The sequence below is a fragment of the Hirundo rustica genome, chromosome Z, assembly GCF_015227805.2.
Source record: "Hirundo rustica isolate bHirRus1 chromosome Z, bHirRus1.pri.v3, whole genome shotgun sequence".
Classification (NCBI taxonomy): domain Eukaryota; kingdom Metazoa; phylum Chordata; class Aves; order Passeriformes; family Hirundinidae; genus Hirundo; species Hirundo rustica.
The window spans coordinates 57571067-57595286 of NC_053488.1; the positions used below are offsets into that span (position 1 = coordinate 57571067).

General features: G+C 39.1%; 1 protein-coding gene across 3 annotated transcripts in view; it reads left to right on the plus strand.

Annotated features, from left to right (window-relative positions):
- The window catches only part of TRPM3 (transient receptor potential cation channel subfamily M member 3), a 436952-nt gene that overhangs the window by 153646 nt on the left and 259086 nt on the right, over window positions 1–24220 (plus strand). For 2 of the 3 annotated variants that reach the window (XM_040089918.2, XM_058424050.1), the window contains exon 1: window positions 72–204. The exons of the other annotated variant lie outside the window; for it this stretch is intronic. In XM_040089918.2, coding sequence (XP_039945852.1) covers window positions 115–204 — 90 coding nt within the window. In that variant the 5' untranslated portion in view covers window positions 72–114. Of the gene's footprint in view, window positions 1–71; window positions 205–24220 lie in introns of those variants that run through there. 3 annotated transcript variants of the gene reach the window in all.

Here is a 24220-nt window from a genome sequence, read left to right on the forward strand (position 1 = left end):
CGGCATCGCGGGCGGGTCGCGCCGAGCGTGGGATGCCCGCGCCCCGGAGGGCGGCTTTCGCGCTAGGCGCTGTCAGGTCTGCGGCTGATCTCCCGGTAGGATTTGCGGACAGTCATGAACCAGACCGAGGCTCCCCGGCCACTCAACTGGACCATCCGGAAGCTGTGCCATGCCGCCTTCCTCCCCTCTGTCAGACTCCTTAAGGTACGGTGAGAGCCCGCTTTGCGTTCGAGAACCGGTGTCTGGCGCTAAGCACCTTCCTGGAGGGCTGCGGTAGCTGTTGCTGGAAAGTTAATTTAGAAATAGTCCCAACTTTACTATTAATTACCTTGCCTGCTACCTGTAAAACCGCTTCTGAGCACCTGAAGGTACCGATATTGTGCGTCTGTACTCTATTCAGTGTGTTTGCCTGCCGATAAAGGTCTCCGAAAGGGGTAAAAAAGAAAGTAAGGGACAGTGGATATCATCTGTGCTTCAATTTGCTTTGTCTTACCAAGCTGTGAACTTCCAGGGATAAAGAAGGTGTCTGTTTCTAAGGAGTGTTCCTTTGTGAGCCGCCCTCTGCTATCTGTTCTTTGGGTTATCTAGCCCCTAGGCATTACCTGAAGATCCAATACCACTCTGACCAACTTGCAAGTGGAGCGATATGTGGGGGGGAAAAAAAACAAAAACAAAACCAAAAACCTTTGTTTGCTAAAAGCTGTACCTAGGATCAGTTAAAGACTGGTAGTGCAGACAGCATCAGTGAAACTTTTTGATTTTTTTATTTGTTTAAACTAAGCGTCACAGTTTTGAAGGTGCTTTTAAAAGTGTTTTTAAATGTCCTGTCCAAGGAAATAATTATTTTATGCTTGAAAAAAATATTTATATTTATATTATATAGTGTGGAGGACTCATTCTCAGCATGCAAAGTACCGTTACTACCATGTGCCCCACTGAAACCATTTTGGAGGCATTTGCAGCTGGAAAGGAAAATATCTTGAATCAACTTTTTGATGAAAAACAGGTTACATTAAACTGAAAAAATAGGTTTCATTAACCTGAAAAGTCTTCTTTGTTCTTGGATTGTACAATGAAATTTTAAACAATATACAAATTTCCCTGTAGGCTTTGTTTTATGAAATGTTTTTTCATTATAATATTTATCTCATTTCACCATAGTGTTTGATAGTTTGGCTTTGAAATTAATATGCAGCCAGATAAAGAAAGGCTAGTCTGACAGTATTTTAGATGGTAACGTTTGATATAACCATTTGCTTTTGTGTGAGTAGCTTGGAAATTAGGTCAGTTCTTACTACTGCAAGACGCTTGAGCAGTAGTATAGCGTATGACATTGCACTTAGCAGACATATGTTGTATGTATAATTGTTGTATATATGATTCACAAGTGACCATACTGTGTATCCTAGCAGGTTACTTTTCACATCCTCACAGGAAGGGCTACAGTTGAAAAATATTTCTCTTTCCAAACTAGATGTATGGCTGCTGGGGTGGTAAATTGTGAGCATTTCCAAAGAACAAAAGAAGGATAAAACTTAGATTTCTGAAAAATCAAAATATAACCAATAAAGAAAAAAAACAGAAAGTGGTGTTGATTGTTTTGTAAAGGCTTCCTCCCCAGCTCCAGAAGCACTCATAAGAGTATGCAAACTTTACAAGTCTGATGCTCTTAGAACAACATAATTTTGCCAAAGTGTGAGTACTCGGATGTGGGGAGTTTTACTGTCATTCTCAATACCTGTGGATCAGGGGGTGTAATCTGCAGTAGTTTTTCTTTGGTGGATGAATGTTGCCCCATGTTTATGGTTTCTCTTCATTGCTTATTAAGGATGAACATTATTATTCATTATTAAAACAGGATTATTAAAAAAGGATTTTCTGAAGCTACAGCTATAGCCCATTAGGGAAAGATAGTGACTGGACCCTGCAGAGTTAAAAAGAGCAGGGAAAATAACCAGAGATAAGCAAGCTCTGTGCTGAGGGTGTGCAAGGTGTGGGAAAGACCACAGCAAAGGTGGAACTCTGGCTGCTCTCTCAGCTCATGAGCAGTGCTTATTGACTGGAGAGGGAAATGCATGTATCAGCATCTTCAAAGCTTATTTTTCTGTCTGTTCTCTTTATCTTTTATTATTTAATGTATTTAAAGGAAATTACTGACATAGGAACAGGGGCCCGTTGTCTGAATTCCATCAGCCAACCTGAGGAAATTCTCCTGTCATCAAGGAAAGACTGTAGTAACAGCAGCATTAAATTATCAGAGGAGTATAAGTATTTTCCTCCTTACAAAATATTCTTTTCTATTTCATGTTTTTCTTCCCAAAATAAAGAAACTTTTCTTTTTCTTTTACTACTTGAAAGTTGTTCCTCTAAATCCAAAAACATTGGAAAGGCAAGTGCAATTATCTAAGCTCATTTTTTCAAACTGCTCAGTTCCCAATGGTCTTAGGGCTAATGAAATATTATTTCTAAGTAGACGTTCAATAGATCCTTTCCTACACAGCTTTTCTCTGCAGACAGTGCTCTACAATAACAAAATACAATATCAAAATACACTGCAAAGCCTGATATGTTATGGCATATTTTTATTATGATATGCTTTATCTAGCATTGTCAAAATCTATTTCAAATGTACACTGTAAATTTAGAGTAAGAAAATGTAAAACACTATTCTGTCTTTTTCATTACTTACTTTAGTCTACCAGAACAAAACTAAATGACCATTAAATTCCAAGATAAGCTTTTTCCTGAACTTGTAAGAATGAGACATAGCAGATTTCCTCTTTAACAACACACAAAAATTCACAGTGATATTACCTGGACCTTCCTAATAAAGGGCATGAACTTTTCAATTATTTCCATGTTTTTTCAATGAAAAGTTTACAGTTCTTATTCTGTGGATACAATTTTAGATGTAGCATCAGTGCTTTAATAGTGATGGATCTAAATAAACACTGAAATCTAGAACTACTAGGAGGCAAGGCTCTTTGTTTTGTCTTGAAATTACTGTTTTTTAAATAGGTACTGAAAGGAGTCATTAAGTATATATGTTAAGTTCTTGTTCCACCCTGTTGAAATGGATGAGCAGTACTCAGTTGCATCAACTGATGTTAGGTAGAGCTCTGGCTGCAGTGGTCTCATTTAATTTAGATAAGCTAAATTTGTAGATGCGTCCAGTTTTGCTCCTTTTGCTTTTCTCCCAGGCATGTATTCTGTTCTAACCCACTTCACTAATACCCTCAGTGTTTAGGTATAGTTGTATAACCCTGTTTTCTCAGTTTTTCATTTTCTGACAGGCACATAGAGTACTAGGAGCGGCATTGGAAGTACAGATTGAAACAATTTATTGGAGAAGATTTTTACCACTTGTATCATTGGCTCATCCTTCACTGCTTCCATTTTTTTCCTCTAATTAGTTGCTTCCTGTAGCACATTCCATGCTGGCATTTTTTTGTAGTTTCAATATGCTTAAAACATGCTAACACACTGCCTAATGCCTCCCTGTCTGAAGTAAGGACTAAGAAGTGCTTAGTGCAGAGCAGGTGGTTTTGTGCAGAACTGTTATTCTCCTGAGATAATCAGGTTAGTTTTAAAGAACCCTTACATTTTAGAACAATGTTTTGGGTTCTTAAAAAATGAATGAATGAATGAATGAATGAATGAATGAATGAATGAATGAATGAATGAATGAATGACATCATGCTAAAGACTTCACTCATAGGGCAGTGTGCTCTAGGAGCGGCTGCAGTTGATGTACTTCTGCTTGAAACAGATATAAGACATGCTATGTGATCAAGAAACAAGCAATATGCTCAAGAAAAATAAATAAGTAAATAAACAGAGTAGAAAAGGACTAACTAAAAAGGTGTCTGTAATATGCGATAAGTTTTAACACCACAGATTTATAGATGTGAAAGTGTAGAAATACTTTATGAAATATTTGAAAAGCAACAGTTTACCTACTTTTTTTTTTTTCTTAATAAGACTAGTAATTTTTTTTTTTTTTTTTTTTTTCATAATGAATCTGGCTTGCATGTCTATAAGTAGGCCTGTAAAGGCAGGAAATTTGGAAGGACCAGAGGAAAGAAAACAGAGCCAATCACTGGGTGAGAATGACTTCCCCCAGTGCCAGAATCAATCATTGACTGGGCAAGAAAGAAACACTGAGGGAAATGCTTTGGCTATTCTTCTCCAACATACAGCTTGGCAAAAATTACACCTTAGCTTTACCAAATAAGTAAGAACTTTTTCCTTGACCTGGACAGTAGTTTATCCTAGCTCCTGAACTGGTGGAAGATAAAAAGATCAGACAGTAAATTTCATACTAAATGAAAAAACAGGTCTTCTTTTTATTAATCGTGTTTATTTAATCACCCTACCAAGAATGCACAAGGCAACCCAAAAGAAAATTAAAATCTTGAAAAATAGCTCATTGGAATGAGACACAGTGTTTTTTGAATGTACATTGATGTGAGATTCTCACTGGGCTGATATATGTGAATAAAAAGGGTGGACAATATTTCTCCTGCTACTGCAAGTTTGGTTATGTCCATAAAGAAGGTGTCTGCAGGAATTAAGACTGGGAAATACCAGGCAGGCTTTATTAAGGTATATGGTGAAACACCACAGTGTTCAATGGCTTACATGAAATAAAATTGCACTGCTGTTTGATTACCAAATACAATTTTATTTCAGGATCATTTAAAAAAAATCTGATTTGGCAAATTGGGTGAAGAATATTGCAGAATGGTGGAAGAATGAAGTGTGTTCTTTATTAAACAGTAAATATTTATATTTCTGAGGCTGCTACTGTGAGAAAAAGTGATTGTAAGAGAGAAGAAAGTTGCATTTTTAAGTGGTAATTTTATTTCTCAAAAGGATTGAGGAAATTTTTTAAAGAAAGGTTATTGAACTGATGGAACAGCCCTATATTTCAGAAGAGATACTTTTAATAAAGCATTTTTTAAAAAAACTGAAAGGTGGATTTGTGTGCCATAATTATGAGAGGGTAATGTTAGATTGTGTGTCTTCAAAACTAGTAGCAGAAGCTTTTTATGCTATTTTATTAACAATCAATGAGAAAATGAGCAAAAAATTTAAACACTAAGCAGTCAAAATTCTAAGATTGTTTTTTTGCTCTATGCTACTCTTTTGATGTCCAGTTTGCAGTGAGGTCTTCTAGCTTATGCTTAATAAATAAGAATTCTGATTATTATTTTAGTTAATATGCAACATCCACCCTTCAAACTGCAGCAAAATGAGAGGACAGGTTTACTGAGTCTTGACTGAAAAACTGAGGTTCTTGAAACAGATCCTAATTCATACAGTTAGCATTACTGAGATTATATACCAAATGTTTTTGAAAGTAGTATGCACAATACCAACACTAAAATTGGGGTAGTAGTTTACCTGTGTCTGCACTCAGCTTACTGAGTTAAAATGTAATAATGAATGAGTCAACACTATGCATCACTCGGCTTTCCCTTTGGGTAAGCCCTGAAGATCAGACTGACACACAGGCATGGAGAAAGTATCAATCAGTGTGACAATCTTTTTATAAATTCACTAACAGAAAAACTAGTCACACCTCTGTGTACGATGGGATGCCGTGTATGGTGTGAAATACAGATGAATTTTATGTATGCATGTAAGTTTTATTCAGAAAGAAATTATTTGATAAACTTCTGTTTTCCTGTCAGAAAGAACGTAGTTGTATATGTCACCTTTGTGATACATGTTGCATGTTTCTGATACTGATTCACAGGTTTTATGGAGTGTATTATTTGTCCTTAGAAGCACAAAAGCCATGTTTCCAGCAAAGAGAAATATTCAGCATTCTGCTCCTTGTGCCACCAGTTTCACCATTTAAGGATGGCAGGAAAGAGACCTGGGGCTAGAGCATTGCTGTGTCTTTGCTATCTCCCACTTTAATGGAAAAAATAATTTTACACCCCAGATCAGGGGCGCAATGTGTGTTGCAATGCAGCTGCACAACGCCTTTGCAAAAGTGTGCTTGCATTACTGTGTTCAACTGTCAGCTGTGCCTCTAGTACTTCACATTCTATAACCAAGTAATGGCAGTGACCATTCTATATTCTATAACCAAATAATGGTGGTGACATTTTGCAGCTGAGGTTGAAGAACTGATAATATGCTTTTTGGAGGTTGCACGTTCTCAAAAATCTGCTTATTTCTTGAAGTCATGCTTCTCATCAGCAGTAAGCTGAGCTGATTCCTTTGATATGGCTGTTGGGCATGTTCATGTATAAGGATTTTCTGAAAAATTATGCCAGTTCTTTTCTTCTGAAAGGAAATGAAATGTGGATGTTTATAATTATTTTTCCACTTTGTATCAAGTACTCTGTGGTTAATTCTTTGGTGCAGTGTACATTTTTTAATGTGATCCAGGGCAAATCAGAGCTTGTTCACTGTTTGCCTTATTGACAGAATCTGTTCCATGAGTATGACTTGGGTTGATGGCCACTGACTTGGAAGAGATGTAGCACTAAATTAGTTTCCACAACAAAGGATATATTCCCAATTAAGAAAAAATAGAGTGAGGGATAAAAACAAAGAGTGTAGTCTTTCCATGGAAAAACCTACATGTAAGAGGTAGACACATCAGTTTTATTTTGATGGCAGAGACTGTTGTCTACCAATGTCATGCAAAGGGAAAAAAATGTTTTGATTTTCAAGTTGGAAAGGGCTCTGTGAATCCAAAGTTTCTTATTTTAAACCAAAAAAATTTTAGGGGATAAAACCAAAAGATTTTTCTTTCTAGGTATGTCACTACCATATGAGAGCTTTTTTAAAAATTTTGTTAAATTTTCAGTCTTGATGCGGCAGCTACAGTAGAAAAGTACTTGGCTATTTAAAATAAGGAATCTGCAACTGCTACAGGTTATTCTCCTGCACCTCAATATTATTCTCAGTGTTTTCCCTTAACCTAACTTTCATTAGTGTCTCTACCCTCATCTTAAATAATCCATTGAGGTTTTGCCTTCCTCTGTGCCACATGGTCAATAGGTTACAGTGACAAAGATGAGGTATCAGAGAAGTACTCTAGGATTTTACATTTCTTTTCTGCATGCAGAAGATTCTGTCTTGATCTGTTCTTTTCATGGGGTTCAGCCTCTTCAAATTTGATTACTTACAAGAGGTGCCAAATGGTGCCATTTCCCACTGGCCTTTAATTGATAATATGTGAATCATTGCATTAAACTTGCTTATCAGAAAGGAGATGCAAGATTTACAGAGAAATAAAAATATTTTTTAGGTATTTTGATGTATATTAATAGAAAAGTTAAGAGCACTTGTTCTGAACTATCATAGGTTGGCACAATTTTGTTTTCTATAGAAAAATGTGAGATGTTTTTTCCCTGCCCTGACCATGCAGTGGTTTGAGGGGGAGGACACGGACCTATCAAAAAGCTGGCCGGGATATTGAGAGCTAGGTTAACCAATGGGAAATGTCAATGCGACTTTGGAGGGGACATTTAAAACTAATCTGCTGCTGACCGCCCTCTCTCACTTTGGAATCAGCCATGAGGCAACATCGTAGGCGGTGGGCCGCCCTGGGTCGGGCCCTGCTGCCCCTCTGGCTGGCCGGGCTGGGCTCAGCCGGGTCTCTGAGGGCTGCTGCCTGCACAGGGAGGGCCCGGGCCGGCTGAGCCCCTTTCCCCTGCCATGGCAGGGAGGAGAGGCGGCTGCAGCTTGGCAGTGCAGGGCCACGTGCTCGGACAGTGGCAGAAAGGGCCAGAACATGGCCCAGATTAATCACCGCTGGCAGCAGAGAAGGAAAGCCTGCAGCTCCATAACAACTCTGAGCCGAGCCGCCCTGGATGAGACCAAGGGGTGGAGAAAAGGACATCTACCAGCTTCCTCCATCAGCACAGCTTTGCACTTTCTTCAGCTCCTCAGCCTGGTGCTTGCACGTGGCCTTTGCAAACCCGGGCAGATTCAACCCTTTCTTAGCAACAGAGAACTTTTAAAGCACAATTCTTCCTTAAGAGAAAGAAGAAAACAGAGGGTACACATAGTACAGACACTGCCTGAAGTCAGTTAGATTAGAAGTAAAAGAACCAATAATATTGGAATAGGATTGAAGAAGTGGACATTTTTAACTAGACTTCTCTAAGGTAAATTATGGAGAAATGAACTGTTCTTTGCAGCATCTTAGTGTCTTTGGGTAGAATGCTATTCTAATCAAAATTGAGGACTGATGTAATTGAGATTTATTTGGGAACTTTAAAGCCCCCACTCCTGGGTTAAAAGGAGGTCTCAGCCTTTGAGACAAAGATGATTTTAGACTAGAAGAAGTATTCATAAATAATACCCCAGATACACTGAGAAGCTCTGCTGATAGAACATCACAGTCTGCGAAAACTACGGGCGGCAGCAGATGTGTGACATTGGAAGCACTGGACTATATTGTTTTGTAGCAAACTTCTTCATAAAATTTTAGAGAGGCTCTTCTCCTAAAAAGCAATGAGTGATTATGTCTAAATAGTGAAACTGACTGAAAATCTCAAGTTGTGTCTTTCTATGTTGTCCAATAAGAAAGTTAATAGTTTGTAAGAGGAGGGAAGCGTATTTTAAAGTGTCATCCTGTTTTAGTTTGTTTTCTTTTTCTCAACTTTTTTTTCTTTCATTCTTTTAGTGTATGTTAATACAACTATTTTTTTGTTCATTTTTAAGCTTAAACCTGCTTTATTTATTTTTCTCCTAATCTCTCCCTCCCACAAAAAGGAGAATAAATACTAAAACCCCTACATGAGCACAGTATTTTTTTAAAACAATTGAAAAATGCTACTAAGTGTAAAAGTCATACAATCAAGGGATTCCAGGTACAATGTGTTATAGAAGAATCTTGTCCTAAGAGCATTATATTTTAATGTTGTTCTGCTCTTCTGTTCCTTATTTTTGAGAGGGTGCCAAGTGAAAAATTCAGGGCACAAGCTTCACAAAGTGAAGCTGAGTGGTTTTATTCCACCTGAATTGCTAACAAGACTATGCTACAGTGTAAAAAGAAAGGCTTTTGGGGTTCTCTGGAAATTTATGTGAAAGCTGGTAATAAAGCATGAAATAAAATCACTTCATAAAAAATATCTTTGATCACCCAATTAATATAATGACATGAAACAGTCTGACAAAGTGCTTTTAACAGTGCCAAGGAAGTTCCTGAAGAAAATGTCAGTATTCTGTTATGTAATTAGAAAAATCACCAGGCTGACTTTTCATGAGTGAGAAGGTGGTTGAGTGAAACACTGTTTTTCATTTACCTTTTTCTTCACCTATTGCTTGTAAATGCAGACAGGAGATGGCTCAACTTACTGAGCCATCATAATTAAGAATTTAGGGAGGATCCGTTTGGGGTTTTTTTTTCAGAAGGATGCCCTTTTTTTAACTTACTGGTGTATTGAATTGGTGTGCCATGTTGCCACTGGGTCTGTTGTAATGAAATATCACAGCTATTTTGCAGTGCAATGGCTGAATGTTCATATTTGCTTATAGGTAAAAAGAGAGACCAAAAGGATTGGATAAATTAATTGCAGGGTAACCTGGGGACCTTTCAGACTGACTTTGCTGTGATTGCAATGTAGCATTTTCTTAGTGTTCTGAATAGCAGAAGGGATTTTCCAAATACATTCCTATTCAATTTTTGTATTCAGTACTTCAAATTATTAGGTAGTGTCTTATTCAGGACAAGAACATATTTGATGAACAGTGTTCTTTCTGGTTGCAAATTGTGCACTCTTACATTAAATCTGTGAATATCTACACAACCCAGACATGATACTACAGCTTTTCTCAGTTTTTTCTCCCTACATTTCTGGTTACCTCTCTGCTGGCCCTTTTCCTGAACTGCATTGCTCAAAGAGATTTTCAGATATTTATCTTCTTAGCCCATGCTCACAGAAGCTAGCGGTGCCAGGTTATGATGCCAATAGTGGTGACAATGAAATTGCTACATGCAATCCTACAACTTGACTGAGCCAGCCAAGAAAGACGTCAACTGGCTGAACAATGGGTAGGTAGATCAGGTATCAAGATTGCTCAAAATGCTTGTTAGACAAGTAGAGCAGTAGTGAAAGGTATCCCTTTGGGTTTGGATGTGGTGGCTTTAATTTTGTACTGTCCTTGATACTGCTGGCTGCAAATTGATATTTCTTGGAAGCCATGTACTTTTCTAAATTATTCATTTCAAATCCAGAATTGTCTTAAATAAGAATATGGTGTCCATTTTTTAGAGGTCCTACACTTACTTTCTTCTGTGAGACCAGGATAAATTGAGATACACTGTGAAAAGAGACGTGCTTATTCTACTCTACCACTAGTACTGCTTCAACATACATGATTTCTTAAAGGTGTTTTTCTAAGTTCCTAAAGCTGTAACCTCCACAGGCAATCTTTTCAGTGACCCTATGTTTCTGAGGCATCTGCCTGGATCTTTCTTGCTGCACTTAAAGTCTATGATTTCTTGGTTTTGTCACTATGAGCAGAGGGGACAGATGTGACAGCTTTTTCTGCTGAAAAATTCTTGTGCGGTGTTTGGAAATTGGCTAGTTTAATAGATCCATGATATATGGTTCTTTATTATCTTCCAATAAAGGTTATTAGGTTATTTATTCCACATCATCCACAGAAGTTAGACTGAGAGTCCCCTTGCTGCTCATCTTTTTCTCTCTTTCTCTAGATGTCAGATATCTTACTGAAAAGACTAGCATGGTTATGTGAGATGACTTCTCAGTCTTCCATTCCAATCCTAGCTCTATAAACTGGGGAAGGTTTCATAAGGAAACAAAAGGTATCACAATCCTCCTTCCTTTCAGTGTCCTGAAGAGACTGAGTAACACTCCTGTTAAATTTCCTACAACATCTTTCTCATTTAACTGACTTTACAAGAATATGAGTTGACTAAGAATATGACTTCAGGGAGAGTGTTTGGAAAGCTCAGTCCCTTTCTATTTGCACAGCAGAAATACTCTTGTTTCTTCATGTAGCAATAAAACCAATGTTTTTTAATGACCACATTAGCAAAGAAATTTTAAAACTCAAAATGGGGGACAATCGGCAGCACAGTATTTATTAAGACACTGAATTTCAAACATTTGTGCTACCTTTACTATATACAAATGAGGAAATTCAAAGTGTATGTGTATTTCTCTGGAATAGAAAGATGATTTTGAGCCTTCTAACACAATTGCGTGGGAGGGGAGGGGAGGGGAGGGGAGGGGAGGGGAGGGGAGGGGAGGGGAGGGGAGGGAGGGGAGGGGAGGGGATGGGAGGGGAGGGGAGGGGAGGGGAGGGGAGGGGAGGGGAGGGGAGGGCAGGGGAGGGGAGGGGAACAAAAAATTGTTTTCACAGATATCCTAGTGGGAAATTAAATGTGATCAGCTTATTTTATCTTGATACATGCTGTTACTTAAGAATAATTTAAAGATAAAAATCTGATCTATCAAGACGAAAATATCCTGTGCAGCTCCTTATTAATGGTAACTGTGGGAATTTTAGCTTATTCAGAATGGGAATAGTAAATTCCTCAAAGGGTTGGTGTCGCAGTCAAGGGAGATGGAGAGACAACACGACACTGACGTTCACGTGGCAGAGTGCACAATTTGATGGCGTGCACAGCTCTTATGTAGGCTATTTAAGACTCCATGTTTGAACCTGATTGGCTGTCATTGATTACCACCCAGCTCACTGGCCAATAGCTGCCTGCTTACATTGTCGTCAGGGCTTGGCTGGCATCTGCTCTCTGTAGCCAAACCCCTCCTCCTCAGTGCCATCTCGGGGCTTATCAGGTTGGTCAGCAGTCTGTGGGCTCACAGTCCAGCTGTTTGCTGTCACAGGCTGGTTGATCTTAGAATCTGACAGGCACTATTACTAACATATAAAATCTAAGGATGAGGTTATTTTCTTTTTGTTACTTCTATTTCCTAAGTAGTGGAAATTGTTTGTCATATTTAACTTTCAAAAACTCTTCACTAAAACATGACTTGATAAAATATTAAGTAGCTTCTGACTGCATCAGTCTGTGGAGTTAGAGAAGATGACGAGGACTACTTTTCACTCAATATTATAGTCTGCCACAGATATGAATACAATAGGAAGTCTTTAAGCAACTACTGAAATGAGCAAATACTTTGCACAAAATTATCTGAAAAATTTAGCATCTTGGCACTATGGGATATGTTGGCACAGTTATTTTCCATTAATTTATTTCCAACTCATCTGAAATCCAGTTGTATCAATGGAGATGCACCCATTTTTTGCAGGGTGTGACCCTTATTTGCTAGATAGCAGAGCTTGAAGCTTGAAGGGGAAGAAGCTCAATACTCGAGGATGTGTATAAAGCACATTATGTTATTTTGGCTCATGACTGACTGTGTGTTCAGGTTTTCTCTGCTGCAAATACTTGTGTGGATAACCAATGCTGCAATTTTTTTTTTTTTTTTCATATCAAATCTCATGCACACTCCTCTAAAAATAAATGAGGAGGGCAAACAGCTGAAGCAACTACTGAATATTATTAGCTAAATATGAGTATCTGAAGAGAAATGTGTGGAATATTAATTAAATTGATTAGAAGCATCACAGAAAAAAATTGCTTTTTCATTTTCTTTGAGCAAAAAGTATATGTTCACTATCCATGGCAATTCTTGGTTGCACTGATGTAATCAGAAAATGAGATTTTATCATAGTAAAACCATATCAGTGGTGGAATGTTAGCTCGTGGTGCTTTGAAAATGCATAGTGGACTTTTCCTTTGGCTTGTTTTGTAAAATGCATTTTATTCAGTATCAATGGGATCACTTTATGTGATGTTGTTTGAAGCACTGATACCTAGAATCTTTGTGGCAGTCATCCCAAGCCTAATTCTACTCTTAGCACATGGTATGCTCATTTGAAACTCAGAGGTCATTTCATGTCAGGAAGGATTTCTCTCAAGTTGTAGTTTAAGCCTTGCTGACATGGCTGTTGACCCTAGTTCACACTTTCTTCCTTAATCAAAACAAGGTTAATACTGCAACACAATCTGAACTGAGATTGCACATGTCTCTTCTCCCATGGCATTTCTACCACAATGCTGCTGAATGCAATGGATGTGTATGAATAGTGTAGAAAAGATGTCTGCCAATGAAAAATCCCATTTTGGAACCATGTATTATGTATCATCATGAGTAAGGCTACCATTAATATCCTCAAAGTTGCTCTATAGCGCCTTATTTTTGTGTGCTTGGAATTAGTAGTCCTTGAATGTAAACTAGTTTTGCAGAAACTGCTGAGTCAACATACTCTGGAAGTAACAGTCCCAATTTGCAATAACAGCCTGTTAACTTGTTTCTGAAGGCTGAAGAAGTCGAAATTGCTAAGATAAGGAACTTATAATGGGTCTATATCAAAATTTCCACTAAAATTTCGTATCTTTCTGTGTTTCCTATTATGTGCTTCCATGATGCAATAGGCTGTGCTTCTGAATGTTACACTTGATACGTTTCTCAGAAACCCAAATCAACGATCAAAACGCTTGCCTTCTGCTGTGAGGACTTTCAGTTTTCTCTGGGAGGTCACAGGCAACAAAATACAACATACTTATTTCAGTATTCAAAAAAAACCACAGAAAAGTTTCAGTATGGGATGAGATACTAATAAATCATTTGTGTAGTTGATATGTGATTTGAATACTCTGTGAATACATAAATGCTAAAACACATTATGCTTAAAGCACTGATTATTAATACATCCCATCTTTTTGGATAACGTACATATTAGCAGATCTCTGTTCTCATTACTTAGGGGTTTTTTAATTCCATTCATAGAAGTGATTTATTTAAAAATAAAACCTGAAGTCAGTTGGCAACAGAAATGTTGACAAGACTTTATAAACAAAATAAAGCAGATGAAAATAGAACACTTAATATTAAAGAAATGTCTCTCGATTTCATCACAAAAATACAAATACATTTTAGAATGTTGTACTACTAATATCAGTTTGTTGCAGAAAATTTATCTAATCAAGTTAATCCTTTCACTTGCTGCTGTTTGCTGTCTGGTTCCCAATCTCATTCTGGGGAGGGTAGATTAATAATTCCTGATTTAAACTAAAATTAGCTCATCCACATATACTTGGAATCATAAAATTACAGAATATCTGGGATTGGAAGGGACCTGTAAGCATCATAGGACCATTGACTCCAAGACTCTTGGTCCTCGCAGAACTTTTGAAACTAAATCATACGACTTAATCAGTCAGTCATTGAACTTTGACAGACTTGGTGCCCTGACCACTGCCCTGTGGAGCATGATCTAGTGACCAGCCATCCTCTGGGTGAAGAACCTATTCCTAACATCCAATCTGTACTTCCTCTGAGGAAGCTCCAATCCCTTTCCTTGGATCCTGTCACTGTTTTTCAGGGAGAAGAGATCAGCCATTATCTTATGCTCTCCTTGAGGAAGCCCAGGGGCTGTAATGGGGTCACCCTTCAGCCCCTCATCTTCAAACTGAACAAAGTAACCTTAACTGCTCCTTCTCAGTCTTGTCTTGAGGGATCTTGACAGATCTCTTGCTGGGGGGGTGCTCTCCACCCTCTCATCCCTAGATTGGGATGAGAAGCCAGGATGTTAATTTCTCAGATGTAGAATTCAGCACTTGCTCTTGTTCAATTTAATGTGATTTCCCAGCTCTGTATTCTGTCCAGAGCTCTCTCTAAGGCCTCTCTATCCTCAAGGGTGTTCACAGCTCCTCCTAGTTTAGTATGGTCGGCAAATGACTGAATTATATTTGGCTGCTGCATCTAGATCATTTATACAAACATTAAAACATGAGTTGACTTCCCATTTGCTATTTTACTTTCAATACTTGAAACAGTGGTAGAAATTGGAGTTCATAGCGAACAGCAAGTTGGAAGAGGAGACAGAAGCATGCTGTTTCAACAAAGAGGACCAGTTGCATCCTGTACTCTGTTAGGGTAGTCGACAGCAGGGGTCAAGGGAAGTGATTAAATCTAAAAGATTCTATTACTCTAGGGACAGTATGAAGTAATCCCATCTCTCTGTCTCTGAGAACATATCTGAGTGCTGTGTCCAGTTCTAGGTGCCCAAGAATAGGAGGCATAGGGACTCTCTGAAGTTAACCAGTTTTCTAGTGGAAACCACTAAACTTGTCAGGGAGTTTTGCACATGCCATGCAAAAAAACACTTGGTTTGTGCAACTATAGAAAAGGAAGGTAGAAGGGAAATCATATTTCTGCTTTTATATACCTAGAAGGAGGGTCCAGAAGAGATGAAGCTAGAGTTTTTTCCAGGATGGTGAGTGTTAGGACAAGAGTAATGGAAACAAGTTGTTATCACAAGCATGTGTAGGGACTGAAATAGGTTTTGTGGCCCTGAGAAGCCTCATATAACTGGAGAAATCTTAAAACTTGTGCCTTCTTGATTTGATTTTTCACTCAAACTTTTTTTGAGTTTTCAAAATGGAGCAAAGAATGTTAATTTTCAAAGAGAATGTCCTGGTGTCTGCTTTGTTTTAAAATGTGGACAAAGATATATTTTTAAACACTTAAGTAGTGCAGAACAGCACTGCAACTGTGAGGCTATTATCATAGAAGCTTCTTGAGTTCAGGACTTGTCAGAGGAATCTTCTGAAGTTGCCTTCAGTGTTTGGTTGCAGCAGATACATCAAGGGAGGAAGGTGACAAACTTTGTATGTACCTGTAGATATGAAGCAAAGTGGTTTCTAGGTACACATTACATTGCAGTTATGTTCTGGAGTTGTTTTTCCAGGAATGGCTTTGCAGCTGAGTGTCTTACAAATTTGTTGGGATGGCTCATTGTATCACAATTGAAGAAACTGATTTGCTGCCACTGGCAGCTTTCACAAAGTTCAGAGAGTCGCTGTGTCTCTGACTCTTGCACATGCTAGCAGTTGAGCTGGCAATTTTTATCAGCCTCATGCTGTCAAGCTGTTTGTTTTCTGTGACCTACTTCATTTCAGTTTGAATATTTACTTGTTTTGCCCAGCGACGCACAGTGAGGCTATCCATCCTTTTCTCTGGCAGGACTTCTTTTGATTCTTTATGAATAGGTCTAAGGCACCACTCACAGCTATGTTGGAGAAAGCATTCCTAAGCATCCTGGGGTAGAGTTTTGTCTTCAGGCTCCATCTATCTCCTTCCCAGAGAGAAGCACCAGGATCCTTATTGTCAGTTAACTACAAGGCTGTGCTGCTGCAATCATGGCTGCAAGGGTGCTAGGAAGTGGTATGCAGAATTGTGAAGAGCAAAGGCTCTGGGATCTCATGTGTTTCCGATCTCCTTTGGATGTTTCTGCTGTCTTCCGCAGAGACAGTGGTTGATGTTGGTTGACATGAAACACAACTGGGCGGAAACTGAAAGGCCACAAAGCTCTGAGAGGCAGCTCTGACAGGGGCCTCGTGCACCCCATCAGATTGTCCCCAGTCATCTCAATATAAATGGTCTCATTCCAGCCCTAAACTGTGGTGGGCTTGACACCTAGTTTACAGTCACCTTCATGATCAGGGTAGTGATTGGGGCAATCAGAGCTCAAGGCCTTGGAAAAATCTTGGCATGGGGACGCAAAAGTGACCAGATCTATTTATTATTTCTTTGGAGGAGGAAGTAACAGAGCACAAAGGGGAGCTGTGGGAGACTTTGTAGACTAGTCTGACTTGAATTATTCTGAGTGGTAAAAGAACTGTAAGCAGCTGAGGAATCTGAATGGTACATTAGTTCCCTTTTGATTTTCATTAGATGGACAATTTAAACAGCCTTATTTCTACAGATTTGTACAAATTGTACATTTACACTCTGTTAAAGCAGACTTTGGAAAAAACAAACAAACAAAACAACAAAAAAACCACAAAAACCCACCCCACCTATTTTAAAACCTGAGCTCTATTTTCCTTAGTCTTCAATGAAGAAAAACATATAGTAAAAATAATTTTATGGCTAAATAATCCCCCTTGCAGAGTGCACTGATATGACAAAATTTTCAGGGTAAACTGCTAAGCAGCCATTAGACTGTTTTCTTCTCAAAAATCTGCACAGTGTTTGAACCATTAATCAAGGTGTTAATACGGAAAATAGAAGCAAAAGTGTTTCTAGTGAAATCAGGTGTGAAATTAGGAATTCAATGTTCTTCTTCATTTTCAACCTCACTGTTCCTTTCTCAAAGGAAAACATGAATGATACATCTCTGAAAACCTGAGGAATTATTTCTTCAGTACTGACACTGGGAATCACACCCATCAATTGCTATTTGTAGTGTGGGCTTTATTTTTTATTTCCTGGTGTTATACATCCAATATCTGAAGTCACTTTCTCTTAAGCCTACTGTGCATTAGTAAATCGGTGCTATGGAAGAGTCAGTCAGCTCCAACTGGGTTGAATATATTCCCATTATAGATCTCCTTGTAGATTGTGCCTCATGGCACTTTAGAATGATTGTGGGTACAATCTGAAGGAGGGCATACAGTGTAGGAGATCACAAGTATAATTATCAATCCTGTCTTGTACAGATACATGAAATAAAATCTGTGTCTGCCAAAGGTCTGTTTGTTCGGTGCAGGGAACAAAAAGTCTTCAGAAGTCTCCAGCTTGCTAATAGCTCTGTACTGAGATACTGAAACTCAGACTGCATGAGCCAAAATGGTTTCAAATGCTCTGGGAGAATTATCTTCCTTACGTTTTTTCAGCAGTTGGCCAAAGACTGCTTTCTCTTTCTTCTTCTCTCCTTGAAAGATGAACTAGTGCCTGAAAGAAAGCAAAGTACGAACTCAGTTGATCCCTCTGAAGGATCTTGGAGGATCCTTTCTGAAGTACTGAAGTAGTGACGCCCGCATTTTTTCCAAAGCTAGAAGATCTAGTGAGGTAATCCCACTTCTGAAACATGGAAATTTAATCCCCTGTTAAGGTTATGCAGCTCTATCCATCTAAATTACTTACGAGTCATTCACCAATTACTCACCAGGCCTTGGGCATCAATGATACTTTGAGCTCTGCTTTTTCTTCCCTTTAGCACATAGCAGAGGGTTTTGTGAAGATTTGTGTTAGTTTAAAATGGCCTTTCTAGGGGATTTCTAGGGGGGTGGGGGAAGCCACAGAGGCATCTTCTGAGAGAAGCTCCTCAAAGATTCTACTATGTTTGTCAGAACCAGTCCCTGCAGGCTCTGGTGATGGACATGTTGCTGGCCCAATTAGTGAAGTTGGTAACACCTCTGTGATGACATATTTAAGAAGAATAAAAACCTCCCACACACTTTTTCCATGGGAGCCAGAAGGGCCCCAGCCTTCACCCATTCCTGGTGCCAGAGGGGCCCTGGCCCCCGCATCTCCTCATGCAGGGGCCAGGGCCCTTCTGGCACCTTCTGGCACCAGGAGTGGCCATGCAGCCAGCACCATACAGGGTGTATGGCAGGGGCCATACAGCCAGGGCCAACATCTCAGCACAATTTGCAGTGACCTTTGCCTGATTAACCTCTTTTAGCCAGCATGCTGTGAGCAGAAGGGCAGAGGTGGCAGAAGTGACTTTTCCTTTTTGGCAGCACTTGTGAGGAGAGGCGCAGAATGGAGCCAGTGCCACAGTGGCTTGCACTGCCCACCCAGTGCCAGAGGGGACCATGTGGCTTACAGTGAGGGGCATGGAGATCAGTTTCCCAATATGGAGCCCAAACAAGGTCGACCTTTCAGCTGCAAAACCCTATAAGAACATTTTAATTGATAGAACTTGATAATAAACTAACCTAGCGACACCAATTTTTTCCTGAGTCAGAGAATAGGAAAAGGTGAAGATATATGAGGAGAACAACATTGCGACACTAAGGTCAGTGAAAGGAGGGAGGGAGAGGTGCTCTATATATCAGGGCTGAAATTCTTCTACAAGTTGTGGTGAGGACTGTAATACAACAGTTTCCCTGTAAGTCATGAACTGCATGGGAGTATGCAGAGACCCACTTGCGGCCCATGAGAAAAAGTGCTGATGCTGGAACAGGTGCATGCTGAAAAGCTGTAATCTAGTAGGGGACCCAAACAGAAAGAGAAGACCCTTGCTTCCAGAAATAGAAAACTAGGAGCCTTGCTTCCAAACTAGAGCATTTTATCCTTAAAAGACTACACTCCATGAACTGAAATGACCTACGCAATGTAGTTTGCCTGCAGCAGGAACTCACATTACATCAGGTTGGGCAGGACTGCTACTCTGAAAATTAGAACCATGTTGGAAAAGTTCTCAGAGAACTGTCTCCTGTGGGAAGGACCTCAAGCCATAGCAGATGAGACTCCTCTCCCTAAGTGAATTGAAGAAAGATTTCAAAGGAAAAACTGTCCGAAACTCTTACGCCCTGTCTCCCTGTGTTGTCAGTGGGAAGGGAGGAAGAGCTGGAGAGAGAAAAAAGGTGTTCTAAAGGTTTCTTTTAGTTCTCATTATCCTCTTTAAATTCTGTTAATAATTTTTCTTTATTCCATTTAAATTTGAGCCTATTTTGTCCTTAAAGTGTTTCTTCCCAATCCATATAAGCCATTTTGTTTTTCTTTCCCCTTACTCTGCTCAGCTATAGCAGAGAATGAGTGAATGGCTGTCGCAGTGTCCCGGAGACACCTGTGAGGCGCAGACCGCAGGCTAGCTCAGTCATTCCACTGCGGCTGACGCATCTAAGGTCAGGGCTGCAGGACCGGACAAGCAGCGTCCTCCCTGTGGGGCCTTGGATCTCCACACCAGCAACGGGACTAGGTGGTATTTCAGACGACAGTGATAACCAGAAAAGAGTCTACTCTCTTGAGGGGAAATAGCTGGTATTTTATTGAGGAGGAGTCCGGCAGGGAGCCCTGCACCTTTCCACACCCACTCAGGAGAGCCCCGATCAGGGCTCTGACCCAAGCTTATAACTGGGGGAGGACCAAGGGGTGGTGACAACAGGTCAGCCAATGGGGGTGTCAGAGGGGTGTAACGGGGGAGTCAACTTCATAACTGGGGACAAATCACAACATGTGGGAGGGGAGTCTCCCGGGCCCCAGCCTATCACTCAGCGCCCTCCCTGGAACTTTCCAGAACTCAGGGAAGGGCCCCAGAGTGATAGACAGGGTGCCCAAGAGGGGAGAGAGGATTGACAGGGGCAGGTGAGGGTAGGGATGATTGACAAATAACAACTAGTTATATAATAAACAGCAGGTGGGGAAGAAACCATTAGGGAAAACCGGGGGGTACATAGGAGCAGTCCATTATAAAAATTCATATTAAGCAGAATAAGACAAAAACTTGCACAGCCACAAACGGCCTATTGTGAGTCCCTGGCTTTTAGCCAGTGTCAAACCACAAGAAAGTTGGAAGTGTTTTAATCAAAAATAATTGAGAGAAACATGGATATATGTAATCTGTTGAAGGTCAGATCATATGATTTTGGAATGGCTTTCAATTATTAAAATAGAATAGAAACAGATCTTGTTTTTCTTCTTAAATTATTTTCTCAACAGGAGCTGGAAACAAAAACTCATTGCATTGAATTAGGATTGAATTTACTCTGTATTTGGATGAAAAAAGAGAGAAATACTATATTTCTTAGTAAATATATGGTCTGTTGTGTGATAAAGTACAGCAGTTCTGATACAATTCAAATTTTAAAAAATCTTGGATTCTTAATGTTTGGATCATTTATCATGACTAAATGGGATGTACTCTGTCATTATTTCCATTTCCAATTGTTGTTTAAGAAATACCATATTCATCTCAGTATTTTATAAACCCATATTTGGATTTGTACTGAGGAAAAGTAGTGGGAACCTAGGGCAGTAGCTTCTTAGTTTGTGATGCTTTTACATTGTGTGAGCCAACAAATTTAAGACTGATTAATTGACTGAGAGAGAATTCAGGGGAGGAAGGTAGGCAGCATTAATGATTCAAATGTAATTCTACAAGTTGTGAGCCAGTGAGCTGAACCAGTACTTTAATATAGTTAGATGGACTGTGTAGGTTTTTCTGATGGAGCATAAAAAAATAAGGTTCAGCTAATTTATGTAATCACTAAGAATCCTGTGCTGGCTTGAAGGCAAAACCAGCGAGAGACTCCAAGTCAGAAAAAAACAATTTAATAGGAGAGGAAAAAAAGTAAGATAAAATAAAATAAAACACATGCAGTAGTACAAAAGATCACTGACAGAGTCAGAATACAACCTGACACCATGGTGGTAGCAGTCCAGATGAAGTGGTCTTGTTGAAGCAGTGTTCCTGCAGAAAGATCTGGTAGCTCTTGTCCTCTGAGAGTGCAGTGGGTAAGGCTGCCTGTGCTGTCCCAAATCCCAGATTATATCCAGGTGAGAATGCTTGGCTCCTCCCCCAGGGCAGAGCATTTCACAGTGGGCTGATATCATTCTATCAGTTTTGCAGTGGGTCCCTGATTGCCCATTAAACAGAGATAGCTCCCAGAGGGAGTTATCTATGAGTCATGCAGCAGGGCATTGATGGGCCATTAACAGAAGACAGTCTGGAGGGAGGGGACAAGGGAAACATTGCCCGACCTAGTTTCAACAGCTCATGTAGATGGTGATAGAATACCTACTTTGGGCACATCTTACATTGTAACCTGGGACAAATCCTCAATTACATCTCAGGCAAATACACTGTTTGGCACATTACCTATATAATTTGGAGTAAATATTTTTCAGCTTTGATGTACCTGTATTTCATTGATAAGAAAGTTCACCCAATCACCTGCATATTTCAGCCCGGACTTAATGCTTTGTTGTGACAGAATACATGGTTCACATAAATAGAAATAATTTTTATTTTTGCAGCTGGTGTTGTTTTTTTTTTTTTTTTTTTTTTTTTTTTTTTTTTTTTTTTTTACTATTCATAGGGAAAGGTGATAAATATAAGTTATTCTTTCCAAGGCTGTGAAGAATAAAGATATAAATAAAATATTACTAAGTATAAGTTTCTAGCTAAATAATTAATTTTCTGATACAGCTACTTTAGATTTTTTTTTAATGCAAAAATTATCTACATAATTACAAAGCCTTGATTAAACTAAAATTTTCATCAGAATGAAAGAGCTGTACTACTACAAATAATAATCTGCCTGCTCCTTACAGCAGTCGCACAAAAATACATATATATGAGATTAACAAAAGAAAGCCATGTATATCACACTCAGTATCTGTGCAGAAGCAAACAAAAGATATAAACAAAATGATCTTAAGAGAAACACTAATTTTGTTTTAATTTCATAATTGCTGCAATCAGATTCCTGATAAAGGAAAAAGAATTAAGAGAAAATGTCACCCTCTTCAGAATGACTTTTTGTTAGGAAATGGTTATATCACCCCAAGAAATGCAATAATAACTGTCCTCAAAGTGCTGAGTCATGATTTCACTGAGGTACATGTACAACCAGCATAGAGACCTAGTTTTGAAAACATTCACTGTTTGCAGTTGCAATCGTGACTGATTTTGACTCTTGTAGTACGATGTCATCTCATTGTAATTTTTAGTCTTTAGTGTTTTCCTGACTGGAGCCATATAATGGCAAAACAGAAATTAGGTGAAATTAGTCCCACAGTTCTGTCTCTGTCCTTTTGTAGACTTTGGATTACCTCTACCTATGGCACAAACGTTTTGCTCTTGTGCTTGGATATGAATGCATAAAATGAATTAAGTTGATGAAATATGAATGGTGATTTAAAAATAAAGTCCTTGGGCAGTTTCAGGGGTAGCACCATATTAAGTTGGGGGTTTGGGTTTGTTTTGTGGGGTGGTGTTTTGGTTGTGTTTTTTGTGTTGTTTTTTGGTTTTTTGTTTTTTTTTTTTTTTTTTTTTTTTTTTTGTTTTTTTGTTTTTTGTTTTTTTTTTTTTTTTTTTTTTTTTTTTTTTAATAGATAATGTACTGCCTAATCTGATATATTGATTGCTTCTCTTTTGGCCTTGTACATAACACAAGTTGTAACATACTCAGTTGTCAGAATTCTCATAAGGTAAAGTCATGCAGACATAAAGTTGTCTTTTTTCAGAATGGTATTGCTAGTCTGATGCATTTGTGTGGTATCTTCAGACATGGATGGATCTTGCAATATTTCAGATTCTATGGAATTTTACTTCAAATCCTAGAGAGATGACTAGAGAAGGTGCTTGTACAGACTATGCTGAGGTCACACTCAAATAGTGCTAATTTTTCAGTCTCTATGTCTGGATAAGACAGGGATTCATTAGATGTAGTCTTATTTTGTAAAATTTATTTGATCCATTTTCGTGTATTTATCTGCAAATAATTTATGTCCAACTGAAAAAAATTACTTTGAGCCACTAGCGAAAATCTTTTCTCTCACAAGTCTGCTGTGTGTTATTTTACAGGAAACATGTGATGGAAATGTGATATTTTAGTGGACTTACAAGCATTCTTAACCTTTTGTTGATTTAAAGTATATTTAAAATTTAATTCAGTTGTGATTGTTGCTTGGGTGAAACTAGTGAAGACAAAGCAGCTTCCATTTTTTTAATGACAATAAACTCTGGTTTTGAGAGTGACGTAATTTTTTGACTTCCCTTTTCATAGAATCATAGAATTGTTAAGGTTGGAAAGGATCTTTAAGATCATCAAGTCCAACCCAGCACTATCACCATCTTCAACCGTAGTCCTCAAGTGCCATATCCCCAAAGTTTTTGAACACTTCCAGGATGATGACTCCACCTGAGGGGAGCCTGAGCAGTCTGTTCCTGAGCAGCCTGAGAGCCTCCTCACTTCCTTGAGCAGTCTGTTCCAATGCTTCACATTCCTTTGTGTGATTTTTTTTTTTTTTTTCCCCCAGCTATATAATCTAAACCTCCCCTGGTGAAAGTTGAAGCTATCTCTTCTTGTCCTGTCACTTGTTACCTGGGAGAAGAGACCAAATCTCACAGCAAAATTCTTTCAGGTAGCTGTAAAGAGTGATAAGTCCTTCCCTCCATCCCCCTTATTTTCTCCAGGTTAAACACCCCCATTTCCCCCAGCTGCACTTCACAGGACTTGTGCTGCAGACCCTTCACTAGCTCTGTTGCCCTTCTCTGGACTTGGTCCTGCACCTCAATGTCTTTCTTGCCGTGAGGGGCGCAGAACTGAACACAGGACTCAAGGTGTGGCCTCACCAGTGCTGAGCACATGGGGCTGATCACTGTCCTGTTCCTGCTGGCCACATTTTTGCTGCTACAGGCCAGGATGCCACTGCTTTTCTGGCCACCA